At 48.3% G+C, this 13,846-nt stretch overlaps 1 protein-coding gene across 4 annotated transcripts in view; it reads left to right on the top strand.

Annotated features, from left to right (window-relative positions):
• KIAA0513 (KIAA0513 ortholog) overlaps positions 1 to 12,495 on the top strand; it is a 90,465-nt gene extending 77,970 nt beyond the window's left edge. For 3 of the 4 annotated variants that reach the window (XM_074968880.1, XM_074968881.1, XM_074968879.1), the window contains 4 exons: positions 979 to 1,008; positions 5,199 to 5,279; positions 6,258 to 6,352; positions 7,098 to 12,495. In XM_074968880.1, the coding sequence (XP_074824981.1) occupies positions 979 to 1,008; positions 5,199 to 5,279; positions 6,258 to 6,352; positions 7,098 to 7,147 (256 nt within the window). In that variant the 3' untranslated portion in view covers positions 7,148 to 12,495. The remainder of the gene's footprint in view (positions 1 to 978; positions 1,009 to 5,198; positions 5,280 to 6,257; positions 6,353 to 7,097) is intronic. The other variant, XM_074968882.1, reaches the window with a different exon arrangement.
• The last annotated feature ends 1,351 nt before the right edge of the window (positions 12,496 to 13,846 follow it).

Here is a 13,846-nt window from a genome sequence, read left to right as displayed (position 1 = left end):
TATACATGCAGCTGGGGTTGCAGTTCTCAGCTTGAGGAGATAAACTCACTCTAGCTCTTGCCAAGCTACCGTGCTAAAAATAGAAGGTAGCCATGGCAGCATGAGCAATGGGATGGGTTAGCCACCGCAAGTACGTGCCCATCAGAGACCCTAGGTACGTACTCGAGCCGGCTAGCTCATCCCGCAGCTCGTGCCGCTGCAACTCCACACATCCGGATAGCGTGAGTATGTCTCCTCAAGCTGGGAATCACGCTTCCGCCTCCAAGTGTAGACGTACCCTGCAGCAGACTCTCATTGAAGCTGATGGGAGTTTGTCTGAGTTAAGGACCTTGGCGTTTGGCCCTTGGGGATTTAAGGTGAGGAGAAAAACATCTTCTGTCCAGAGACTGGTCCCTTTCGGTGTTCGACTCCAAAGTCTTGCGTTATAGATGGGAGCTTCCCTTTGAACTGTTCACCTGCTCCGGAGATGCAGTCTTGGAGGTGAGAGATCATTGAGTGTGCACAGCAGTCACTGATCCCCTCTGACCAGGCTAGAAAGACACACACTGGGTCCCTGCAGTGAGACACTTTCCCCTGACCTTCCTTTTCTTAAAGGCCTCCAGGGGATAGTCTGCTTTTGTGAATGCCTTTTCTCACCAGGCTGGGTTTGTATCTCTCAGTTCGCAGCCCTCTGGGGGAGGAAAACCCCTAAAGCAACAACTGCCTAAAGTCCTTCCCCAGGGCGGCTGGGGGCGTGTAGCAGGAATGTTTGGTTTCATACTTGGTAATTCCTTTGGAAGAACAGGAGCAGAGTTGAGATAACCGGGAAGGCGATTTTCCTGCAAGGGGGAAAGAAAAATAACAAAAATCCTTTTTTCTTCTCTCTGCCTATAATGACTTTTCTTTCTTTCATCTGTTCTTCTCTTTTTCTCCATCCATATATCTTGCATGATCTTTAACATGTAACCTTTGTTGACCCTGTTTCTGCTGCCACTCCAGAGGGAACACTGGAGAGGAAGAGGAAAAGAGGTGTGTCTGTCCGCATTACTTTGTTACATTTTTACAGGAGCATTGACTCGCTTCAGGTCCAAACTTTGCCACCATGGTAAAATGTCACGGGTGCAGGTTGGGCTCAGAAATGCCACCTGCTCCAATGAGAAATGGGCACAAATTCAGATCTGGCTCTACCTGCAGGAAATGGGGACCGGGCTAGCAGTGAGACTAAAAGAAAACTGTCTGGAAACAATTATATGCAGAATCCTCAGATGTGGTCGATTTTAAAACAAAATTTAATCACAGGCCGCTGCATTGAGGTGTCTCGGTAATGAACTAGGTCTGTGATGGATAGAGCAGTTGATGGTTTGTACCTCTGTTCTCTTGTGCCATTTCATACACTGGCAACTGTGTGATGCTCCAGTTTCATGGGCAGTTTTTGGACACAAACTGAGTCTCCTAGCATAGACGGGGAATGTCATTCTATCCTCTCTTCCTTATTTTATTTTTTCCTTTGCTACTCTGTGAAATGGTGTGGTCTGGTGAGCGTTGCTTTTTTCGCGTTCAGTTCCTGACGCCTGTGCGGTTCTGAATCAAGGTATATTCGATCCCCTGCCTTAATGCGTTTCCAACACTGCTGTTGCTTTGAGGTTGTGAAGATGTTTTGCTGGTTTGAAATCTTGCCTTTTTATTTATTTTATTTTTTCTTTAAATCGTGACTTATGGGGATTTTTTGTGTGTGTTTGTTTTTTTTTTAAAGTGCCCATGAGGGGAAGCTAGCAAGTTGCATTGAGAGTTATGTTGTTGAGCTTTACAAGTTCAAGAAACGATCTACTGGGGATCAGAGTCAAGAACAGACTGGAATTTGGGGCTGGAGCGAGATTCTTTGATTTAAAAAGAAATTTTAGATCTTGATGTCTGATCCTGGAACAAATCATTTTAAGTGACAACAAAAAAAGCCTACCTGAAAAAAGGACTATTTGGAGTTCACAGATAAGTTCTTGAAAGCGCAGCTAGTGTCTGTTAGGGGAAGGAAATCGACTCGATTTGTGTAAGCAGAGCACTGCTCAGATTAGTTGCCTGTTGTGAAATTTACCCGTGCACAGGCCGAGATTAAATGGTACTTTACTGATGCACAGGGCCTTGTACATCTTATCTGCATGCAGAGTGGGGTGAACTTCAACCCTCGTACATCACAAATCACACTGCTGACCAGAATTGGACATGCACCTGCTGAGACCTGGAGTTCTCGGTAGTGCAACATCCTGAGCTTGCTGGTGCATTTCCCTGCTGAGGAGCTATAATATTCGAAGCTCATTTTGCAGAAATATCCTTTCCCTAGTACATTTTAAATAATATAGTCAAATCTCTCATCCACATGCCCTTCTAATAGGGATTAAGTGAAGAAACAAATGGATCTTTACAGTGGCCTTTTGTGCCAGTATAAAGATCCATGTACTTAAGTAGAGACATATTTTTTCCTTTGCAAACATGTTATTCCTAACCCTAGACCTAGAAGTATCATGAATCTCCCTTGGTCACTTTGATCTTGTTTTCTCTCAGCAAGAATATACGAGGAGGGCAGAAAAACCTAAATACGCTTCCTCTGTAACTGGGACAATATCTGTCAAGTTTTGCTTCCAGCGTTCAAAGCACCTTGCTGATTTTCTTCTCTCCCCACCCCCTGGCAGCCTTCAGATTTAGGTGCATATTTTGGTTGCTATCATGAACCTGACCCTGACAGACTTTGTGCTTTTAAACATATACCTAAACATTCTAGTATGGCACAGAATTTGGCCACGCAAACTCCACTGAAGCAGCTAAATCCCTTGCAGTTTATAGGCCCAATCTTGCAAAGCTGTCTCACAAGAAGTGAACATGTGAGGAAGGGCTTGCTGGATTGGGCCCTACCTGGGAGCAGTCTGAGATAACTATGGCTATTCACCAGTCCTAGCAGGAATCGACACTTGTTCTAGTTAGGGTGACCCAGTGGAATTTGCTGAAAAGATACCCAAGTGCCACCATCTATTTCCAATTGAAGCAGCACCTCCAACTCCAGGTAGGGTGCAGGAGAGTTAAATGTGCGGTGGACGTTTGTGTGCTGTTCCTTTTATTCTCCTTTTGTCTCTCCTCTGTTGTTTCTTCTTCCTGTTCCTTTTTCCTTCCCTTTTCTTGATCCTCTTCTGAGCCTTGTATGTAACCCCCCACTGGACTTCTGTTCAGTAGAGGGCTGTCTGAAACCCTGACCTCCGGGCTTCCCCATATGCATGTATTACATGAGTGTAATGAACATACCTAGGATGACTCGTGTCCTGGCATGATCGTGGCTTTGTGAAAGACCTACTTATAAAACATCTGTATGGGGAGCCCCACAACCTCCTACTCTTGGTTAGTTTTGAATGCACACAGTAATCTTTCACGGCAGTGTGTGAGCGGGAGCATACAAAAACGGTGCTGGCTATGACCGAAATACAATAGGCTGGTTTGTATTTGATCAAACATGTCTAGATGGACTTGCACCTAGCTCCTGGGAATAATGTAACGTTCTCCAGTAATGAAATTCTCGGCAAGAACACAAATGCTGTGTGTATTCTAGGTAATTGCATCTGGCAATCCGCTCAGTTTTTCTCTGCGCTTCTCACTAACGAGAGAAGGGAGTGGATGCAGACTTGTTGGGTAAAGAGCTCAAAATACAGTCCAAAAGGTGCTGATCCGCCAGCGCTGTTGGGTATCATCCCCCGTGGCGCTTGCACTTCAAAGGAATATGCATCCGATGAAGTGAGCTGTAGCCCACGAAAGCTTATGCTCAGATAAATTGGTTAGTCTCTAAGGTGCCACCTGTTCTTTTTGCAGATACAGACTAACACGGCGGCTACTCTGAAACCTGTCATTATTTCAAGGCTTTGTCAGTTCCCCCAAATGGGACCCCAATTCAACACACGTAGATTGTTTTAAAGCTTTACTATTTTGAAGGTGAAGTTGCCAGAGACGAACTGAGACTGCATCATCTAGCTCAAAATATTCCTCAGCGAACGCGGGCTACATGGCTAGGGTTGCATACTGAGCCCTCGGTAATCCTCATGGGGAGGGCTCTTGCGTCTCATTTCAAACGCCCTCAAATCAGACTCCACTGATTCGTCAGCTCCCTTCTATCTGATGATTGCCGGTCCACAAAGCCTGTCGGACCTCGCCCGCAGTGGCCTGGTGTGACATGCCGTGCAGCCTGATCTGGAGTGCAGAGCGCAGCATCGTAAGCGAGGTAGTTGCCCAACTGAGTCGTGTGACTGCTGCCCATGGAAAAAGAGGCATAACCGATGCCTTTTCCCTTGTTTGTTTTTTTGTTATCCAGGAGTCCAGATCTCTCTGCATCTTGTTTTTTGGGGGGGAGTGGGGGGAACCTTGACTGAGTCCTGCTCTAAGCCCCTGTCTGTACCACAGCAGTACAGCCATGGCACTGGAGTGTAGACGCTTCCTGCGTCCACGGAAGGGGTTTTTTCCAGCAGTGTAGTTAATCGACCTCCGCAAGAGGTGGTAGCGACATCAACAGTGGGGGCAAAGGCAAACTAGCTCTGATGCACAGGGCGTGACATTTTTCACAGCCCCGAGCCATGTAGCTGAGTGGATCTAATTTTTAGACACCGACCCGGCCTAAACACAGATGTTACACCAAATTAACTGAATCCATGAAGCCCCCCGCCCCCTTTAAACTAGCTCAGGCTTGAATGTAGACCAGGCCTGAGATGTGGGTGAATACTTTACCTTCGGGGCTCCTGCTTTCAGGGACTGCAGCTCCCAGACGGTAAACCCCCAGCACCCACCCCCTTCCCAGTAACAGTGGCATTAAAGGCAAATTTCAGAGCTGCGTGCTGATGTGTCCCTGCTCTCAATCCCACCCTTTTGCCATCGGTGTAGGGACTCGTTTTCGTGTACAATAAAGCAAGGTCGTGCAGATTTCCCTCGCAACTGCAGTAAATACCTACAGTATCTGCCAACTCCAGCTTAGGGGAGGGTTCAGCCGTTTGCCCAGAAGAGAGAGAGCACGGCAAGGAGGTAGGTGTTCTGCACCTGTAATCTCCTCCAGGCTGCTGTGATCTATTCTTCATCTTCATCGGCTCCACAGTTCCTACAAGGGTCTTGGCAGCCCGCAGGGTTTGGATGGGTGTGAGGGTGGGGAGGGAAGGCTGCACTGTGACTTCCCGCTATAAGATCTCTTCCTGTGGTTGCAGGGAGAAGTGGTGTCACATGACCCAGGAGGAGCGTGACGACAGCCTACGGTTTAACGAGAACATCACTTTTGGGCAGCTTGGGTAAGGCACGCGCTAATTGACTGATAACGCCTGCATCTGGGTGGCTAGAAGGAGCCTGTCCGTTGTCGTCATGGGAAAAATCTCAATAAAAATGGATGGGAACAGAGCTGCGAAGTTTGGATCGGGGCCCGAGCATTCAGGTTCAGGGCTTTGGGTGGGTCTCTTTCTGATAACAAAGCCCGAAAATTCAGTCTACCCGAGGGGGTGAACAGACTGACGCCAAAGTGAAGGGGTTGCTGGGCCATTGGTGTTTCCTTCCTTGATTAAACAACTTCGATGGTGGAGCCGAATGCTGTCACTCCTGTATTGAGACTGTCCCTTCATGGAAAACACTGTAGTCGTTTTTTTAAAATCTATATAAAGATACTCAGAACCAGGATTCTAGTGTCCAGGGTTTTCCAGCCCCTCTTCCTCATGTCTACTCCCTCCTAAGAGCAAACACGAGGATTCTCCAGCCTTGATAGGAAGAAATCCACTAAGTTCCTCTCGCCCGTGGCTTGGGCTGGGATTGGAAGAACCCTCCCCTTTGCCCTTGTCACTCTTGTCAGGTGGGGGCTGAAACGGGGAGTTACCTTGATGGCTGCGGCGGGTGGGGAAAAGGGGGAGAGTTCAACAGACACCCCCAGATTGGTGGAGAAGGCGAGAGGCTCTTTGCAGCCATCAGGGGATGTACGCTGGACTCTAGAGCAGGGGGCTTCACCTGTTCCAGACCAGGACCCTTGCCCTGTGTAGCAATATGGGAAGGGCAGGGTATGCCCAAACCCCCTCCCCCCGCGACTCCTGTTCCAACCCCTGGACTGTACGGGTGTCCGATCACAACACCACTGCCTTTCGGGGAGTCCCAGAGCTGAGTTCTGCGGTTGGGGCCGGCCCTGCTGGCTAATGTGGGGAGTGGTGCAGTCCTGCCTGGGTTTCCCGTGAGAGAAGGGTTGGGGACTCTTTGCAGTGCCCGTACCATGTGTCTCGCCTCTTCCCCAGCACCTTCACTCACAACATGTTGGCGTTTGGCCTGAGCAAGAAGCTCTGCAACGACTTCCTGAAGAAGCAGGCCGTGATTGGCAACCTGGATGAAGGTAGGGCAGGCACGGGGGCTGTGCGCGGGAGCCCAGCACCACCTCCTGGAGGGAAGGGAACGTGACTGGTGGGGAGGAGGTGGGGAAGTAATTGAATTCCAAGATGGCTTCCATTCCCAGCACTGGCTCCTCCTAATCTATGGCAAACTCCAAATATTTCACCGTATTTTCACTGACGCTTTCTGAAATGCTTGGCACGTTTTTTAATGTACCGGATGGGTCCGATTCGGAGTGCAGCTCCATTGGAGTCAATGGGGCCAGACCCCCAGATGGGGTCAATTGCTATAGTGCCAGTGAAGTTAATGGCCCCAGATTCCCTACTGGTGTGAACTGCTGCAGCTTCGTTGGAGTAAATAGGGCCAGATCCACAGCTGGTGCAAATGGGCACGTTGCCGTTGATTTCAATGGGGTTGGAGCCCCAGCTGGGGTCTATTAATGTAGCTCGGGGCGATTACAGTGGAGAGATGCCACTTCACACTAGCTCCCAATCTAGCTGTGTGGATCATTGGTTTGTTTACAGTTCAAGACTCACGTGGGGGAACTCCCCATCCAGTAGTTTCTAAACCAAATAAAAAACAAAATATGTTGCAACCTTGCTAGTTGTCACTGCCTTGATTTATTTAAAGAGCCCCCAGAGCCCCAAATAAGCATCTGCCCCACATGTGCGACCCACTCTCCCTCTCCTTTCATCTTATCAGAACGATAAACCGTGGCGTCACAAACGCATTTTCTCTTTGCATTGCAGAGCAAAACAAGCTGCTTAGTGATCACATTGAGCAAATGGCTGCCGAATAGCCATCTGGCCTGTGTCCGGCGTTTGGAGCGAGGCGGAGAGGCGCGGCAGTGGGTGTGGGTGCGGAGCGGGAGGACTCCTCCGAGACCACCCGCAACTGAAGATGGGCTACGTAAAACCACCGCAATAAACCTGCATGATTGTCAGCAAACCTTAGCGCTGCGCCGTGCAGCCCGTAGAAATAGGAGCTCAACAAAAGCAGCCCTTTTCAGATGCTCCGTCATCCCAGAGCCCCGTCACATTGTCAGAGTTGAATATTCCAAGAGGTGTTTTTGTCTGTAAAATGGAGTAACTGCTCAAGATCCCTGTGTGTTTATGTGGGCTCGGGGGAAGGGCAGGATTGCTGTATCCCAGGCTCCAAGGAGGTGCCTTGCACTGGCCATGCTGCTGAAAACTGTTTCCTGATGTGACTGCTGCAGTAGCCAACAGCGGATGAGGTCAAAAGATACTGTAGGCAGGGTGAGGGGTTGGGTGTAAAGGGAGGGAATAAAATGGTAGCACTATGGGCTTGTTACTTTAGAAGGTTGGTACCCAGTGGCTAATCCAGGTGAAAACAGGACTTTAAGGCCCCCAGCTCCGAGATCAAGAGCTGTGTCCTCCTTGTGGTGCATCGTGCATTGAAAGTTTATCCGCGACAGCTGCACCATGCCTTTTGCTCTGGCAGATTAGCAGCTGCTGCAATAGGAACCAGCCTTGAGATCAGAGCGATCTGTCCCATCTTCTGGTTTGACCTGCCGTTTTGCAGTGAGATGGGCTGAGGCCCTTGCAGTTTGTACAGCCCTTCCAAAAGGAAACGTTGATTGCCTCCGTTATTGGGGCTAGAGAGGGAGAGAATTCTTTAGTGACAAAATCTTGACAGATGGGACCACTCTGGTAAAGGGTAGGAGACTGATCTCGGAGCCGCTGCAAAATCTTTGATGTCGGTAATCTGATTTTGTGTCAAAGTGCATTTCATTATCTATCTGAAAACGTCCCTCTTGGTCTGGGTGATAAGCAGGCATACAGAAATTCATGCAGATCTCTCTGCTGCAGTCAGAGAAACGCAGTATCTGGCTAGCCAGCCCCCTCCTTTTAATACGAAGATTCTTCCAAGGTGACCCTTTGAGAACTTTACTGTATTTGCTTCAAAGGAACGCGGGTGACGTTTGTACATCTCAGTGTGAGGGCAAATAAAGGAACTTCCTCAGTACGCTGGATAGACTGGTGGCAGCCTTGTTCGGGGGAAGCTGTAGTGGTCCGTCAGCTGGAGAGAGGAGGAGAGGGGTTGCTTTGCTTGGGTTCTGTCGGGAGAGATGGTGAAGCTGCAGCAGGACGACCTTCTCCCTTCTGCCTTTCCTCTTGCAGTTTTTAAATTCTGAAAATCCTCCAGGTGGCGCCTTCCCACTGGGAGCTGCTCAGCAATGGCAGCTACCCTCTTCCCCAGAGCTTCACCCCATGTCGGTTTGCTTGGTGGAGCTGGGGAGTGTAGTTCAAGGCTGGGACATGGAAATATATGGGATGTGAGAGTCTGGCCCCCAGGTGGGGGAGGAACTCTGGGGCAGGAGGCAACCCAAAAATGATTGGAGCATGACGTGTCCTTGTGACTTTCCCTAATACAAAAGAAACCCGGGTTAATTTTCCTGTTAACTACCGCTTCCAGCCACCGGTCTTCCAGACGTACCAGACCAGACTGCTGCATGTCTGTCTGTACTTTTAAATAACACGTCCCGTTCAGGTGCAACCTGCACGCCTCCGGGGTGCGAGTGAGTCACTCGGCCTCTGGGCTTTCTCAGTGCCATGATACAGATCGTGCTGTTCTTGTTCCAAGTGGAAACGAAATATTAATCTTATTATTTTCCCACAAATCTAATCATCCTCAGTGCTCCTTCCTGACCCCTCCCGTACCAATCAGCTTCATGAGCCATCCTGAAATGGCCTTGTGTAAATACTCATTTTATTCCTGGCCTTGAGTGACTCCAGCCTCCCTGGATATATTGTAATCAGTAGAGCAGAGTACAGACTTTCATTTCTTTCTGGGTCCCTTGTTACCAGTGGGGCATGCAGTGTGCGTCAGTGAATCTTGGGTGTCAAGTGTTGAGAGAGGGATGGAGTGACTAGAATTATCTAGGTGTACTACCAGTGACTTTAAAAGAGGTCACAGACTTTACTATATAAACCTTTTTTTTTGGTAGGGGCAGATGGCTAGATAAAAATGGGAAACTTGTAGCAAAACTCAGGGACTTCAGGATCAATGCTGGAATTTTGTCTAGAAAAGCCTTATGCAAGGGAAATGGGTTTGCTTCTCCCTTGGGAAAATAAGGCATGTCGGAAGCCCGTGTTAAAGGCTGTGGAGCACGGCACAGAGACATCCCAAAGTCAGGCAAGCTGTGAGCCCCGTCACATGCTCTATGGCTGTCGAATAAGAATTTACAGCCTAGCACACGCTAATTTCCAATAGAAATCGTGCAGTTGTCTACTCCAGAAAATGAAATGCTGCTTGTGTTGTGGTGTTCAGGTGACTCTTGCTGTGTGTGTTCAATGCTTCGTCTCTCTTCAAAAGTATTATCGTCGCCGACTTCTGTGTTTACATGAGCCTGCGTTTCAAGGGATGTTTGTCCAGGGCTGCTCTGTGCATCAGTTGCGTCCTGTAAGATTCATAGTGTTGCAGGTTTGTTTTATTGCAGCCGCTTGACTTGTTGGCCCTGCAGTGTTACTTCCTAAATCTATAGAATGGTATTTAACGTCGTGAGTAACCGCTCTGCGAATATTCCCAGTCATGTTGAGATTTTTAAGTGTGCTGTGTGATTATTCCTAGCCCCCAAAGCAAGCCAGTAATCCTAGACTGATGCTCGGGAAATGAAAAAAACGTCCTACATAGATGTTTGTAAAAGTGCTAAAGTCTTCTTGGAGTGTCGGAAGCAGCAGCATTTGGTGTTGGGTATGTGACCAAATGTTGTGTTCGTGAGCTCTGGGGTGGGCGATCCTGTTCCTGCAGATTGCAAATGCAGTCGAACTGCCTCTTCCGATCCATGCCAGTTTTGATGGGTCCATGTTGTCGTCAGTTACTTACTACTAAGACTTGTTGTTCGTCATGGTGTTAATAGAAGTCCATGCTTCGGTCCTGGGTTAAAAGGCAGAAACCACGACTAAGTGCAAATGAGAGAGATCCCAGAGCAGTCTAAGGAGAACGTGCTTTAGGGGTTTTTTTTGCAATATTAAGTGGGAACAGCTGAGTAGCACAAGACAGTAAAACCCTCTGTGTTCCCCACGCCTCCCAGAGTCACCTCTCTTTGCCCATGCTATCTAGCTAATGCCCTTGACACCCACAGCCCAGTTGCCAAGTGCACTCGCCCACTGTCACAATCCCCTACCTCAGCCCTTTCAGGTCAGAGCTGCTTCGTGCCAAGTACACCTCCGGGGAATACAGGGCCCTGATCACTGCTCTCTTGCGGGGCTCCTGAGACTCCCCTCCCCTGTGGAATGCGGGAGAGCTGGGGCAGTCAGGCTCCCAGAAAGCTTGGCAGATGCTTCCCAATAACCCCTCCCCCTCGGAGACACCCGAGGGGAGTCATGCTAGCCTTGTAGGGTCCTTGTCCCCACTTGGAAAAGAGGCAGACACCCCCAATCCAGCAGCCATCCATGACAGATGGCCAGCCTGACTCATGGGACTGTATCTCCTCTCCTGTGGCTGTCCAGCATATGGACGCAAAGGTCAGCTCCTTGCTTGCTGTTGGATTGGGAGTGGACACCTCTGCTCCAGGATCTCCAGAGTGCTCTGCTGGAAGAGAGGCTTGGTTCCCTGCTGAAGTTAAGTTAGGAGACCATTGTCTGCGGACCAGCTAGCCGGTTTGGAGAGAGATCTTGACTCCACTAGCCAGGGCCAGTGACGCACTCAAGCCATATGCGAAACTTTAAGCATGTGACTAGACCTACTGACATCACGTGATTAAAGTTGCACGCATATGTACAAAAGCACTTGACTGGCTCAGAGCCCCCAGCCCCAATAACCTTTCCCATCCGTTGTTTTAGTTTATGAACTTTAACCCCATTCTTCTTCAAAGCTGTGTCTTGGGGGGTAACCTCCTGCCCCTCAGCACCATGCAAGGTCATGGAGCGATGAGGATTTTAATGTCGCGAGACTCATCTCCATAGCAAGGAGCTGCTGAGTCAAACCCTCCCCGTGATTACCGGCCTTGGGAACTGCAGCACCTGTTTAAAAAAACAAACTGTGACAGCCTTAAGGCTTCAGAAATGAGCTTTTCTTTCCCCAGGTGCCCCAACGCTACCCTCCAGATCCAAGTAAAAATGAGTTGACTTTGGTGTGTGTCAGTGTCTCGGGCATAGGCTGAGTCTTGCATTTCTGAGCCAGAGTAAATGCAGTGATGAGTGGGGGATGGGGCTGTGGTGAGACCCATTCTAAAATCCCCTCTGTGCCGCATGGAGAAAGGGCTTTGGCAAAGTCAGTTTCAGGTTTGTGCTGCCCAAGCCGTGGAGGTTGGTTTTAGATTTCACCCTGGAGATGCAGTAGAAGAGATGAAGGCCCACTAGTCTATCAGGGAAGGTAGCCCCCAGCCGAGAGGACCAGCATCCCAAGACAGCACTCAGCCTGGGAGAGAGAGTTTGACAAATTGGCCTGTTTTTCCCCTTTGAGATCTCTTGAGACACACGAGGAATGATTGCAGACCTCCGAGGTGGAATGAGAAGGGTTCCAATCTGTGCAAATACACTGCGGTTGAACCCCTCGTTCTGAAGTGTGTAGCATGGCCAAGCATCTCAATTGTACACATTACTTCTGGTACCTAACCTAACCCTGGGCGGACTCCTGTGGGATGTGCTTATCCGTAATTGTGCAGATGTGGTACTGAACTTGGGGCAAAGCCAGGCCAAAGAGAAATGGAGCGCGCACGCTGCTCCATCCTGGTTCCCAAAGGGGATGAATTGGAAGGTTGCATCACCTAACTGAAATTTAGTGATGGGGTCGCTTTCCCAAGGATTGCTGGTATGGGATGTATTAGCCTAGAATTGTATTGTTTGCGGAGAAATCACTGCTATAGGAATGTAGCCTGCACTTAGAATTTTATTCTGCTTATTGGTGGGTTGATGGACATAGGGGCAGCTCCAGCAGTTGGCTGGTAGCTGATGGTCGTCAAAGTGTAGCGTACAGTATGTCTGATCTCAATCTGTCTGTCTCTCTCATTTTTTCTTTCCTGAATTCTGCTGTTTTCTTCCAACACTAGAAAAGTTTAGCAGTGAAAACATGTTGTTTGCACGTGTATTTTTTCTAAAAAATATAAAATTAAAAAAAATTGTATGCAAATGCAAAGAAAATGTTTAAATGTATTGCCCCACGTTACAGAATGTTTGCTTCCATTGGGGTTCCAAATGCTGTATTTTACTCTTTATATAAATATAATTATATATATATATATATATATTTGGTCTGAGTTTGACTTTGACACTGTATTTAACGTTGTTACTGCCATATCATGGGCTGAGGGTGATTGTTAGACAATTGATGTGTTGTACTGGGATCATGTGACTTGATTTCCCAAGGGATCTTGGTTTAAGGATTTGTTTGAGACTATTTTAAGCCTGAAGACCGAGGGGGTTAAATTATACATTCCTGTTTTGGACTGTGGTGAGGGATTAGAATAAATGGTCTTTAAACCCCCCTTCCCCGCACTCCCAATCAACTTTTACATTGAGCACATCACTGTATATTAAGCGCGGTGAGCGTTTTGGGTTTTGTAGCAATGTCAGTGCATGCAGAAGCAATGTCCCCATTCTCCCCACCTTTTCCCATCTGATTATTTGCAATATTTCCCCCCATCTCATTCCATTCAGTCGTCATCCTCGCTCCTCCTTGTGCTCACCTGCTTTTTACAAACGATAATGTTGCAGCTTTTGAAAGCATGAGCATTTGCCCTGGAGCTGTCGAGGCAGCAAAGCCCGATTTATTTTTCCCCTGCACTGAGTCTTTTTGCGAATGGCCTGAAGATCCCACCATGGAGACGGGATTCTGTAGAAGCCCCAGGACATTTCACTTTGCTGTATTTTAAACAGCAATTATTCAATGTTAAGATATAAAAAGAATTTCCTTTGAATAATGGGCTTTAACTCTCATATTCCCCCTGCCGTTTAGCAAATCTAACCCAGGAAGCTTGTTTAAAACTCCTGTATCCATGTGGGGAATAAACTGCAAAACTAGCCTTGCAAACCTATTTCCATATCGTTTCCATACATCTGCCGCCTCTCCCTCCGCCTGTAAAAATGGTAATTGTCCTTGCCAGTAAAATCAGTTCCCAGATGGTGCTTTGCATATACAATTGGCTCGAACAAAACTGAGCACAAGATTTCCTTTGTAAGCCATCTCAGTCCCCAGGCTTAAGTCCCCACCACAGTCTCCAGCTACCACCGTGTGTGCACATGGGCCCCGACACCTGATGCAACTTGTCCTCTTCTCTGAATGGTGGGGCTATAAAATATTTCCTGAGGGAGTGGGCAGGAGGAAAATGGTTTCCAATGGGAACAGAAGTTCTGCACTTCTAGGTCACTGGTTCAAATCTAGCCTGACTGGTGGGTACTGGCCAAGTCTCCTCCCTTTATGTCAGCTGTTCAGTGACTAGTGTGAAACAAGTTGTTCTTGGACCATTTCCTGCTGGATAGGTGTCCATAACACCAACGTTGCACCCACAAGCCGCATGGCTGCCGGCAGTCTCTGC

This window comes from Natator depressus, chromosome 12, assembly GCF_965152275.1.
Source record: "Natator depressus isolate rNatDep1 chromosome 12, rNatDep2.hap1, whole genome shotgun sequence".
In the NCBI taxonomy this organism is placed as follows: domain Eukaryota; kingdom Metazoa; phylum Chordata; order Testudines; family Cheloniidae; genus Natator; species Natator depressus.
Note: the sequence above shows the minus strand (reverse complement) of the source record. Positions and strands in the feature narration are given on the sequence as shown.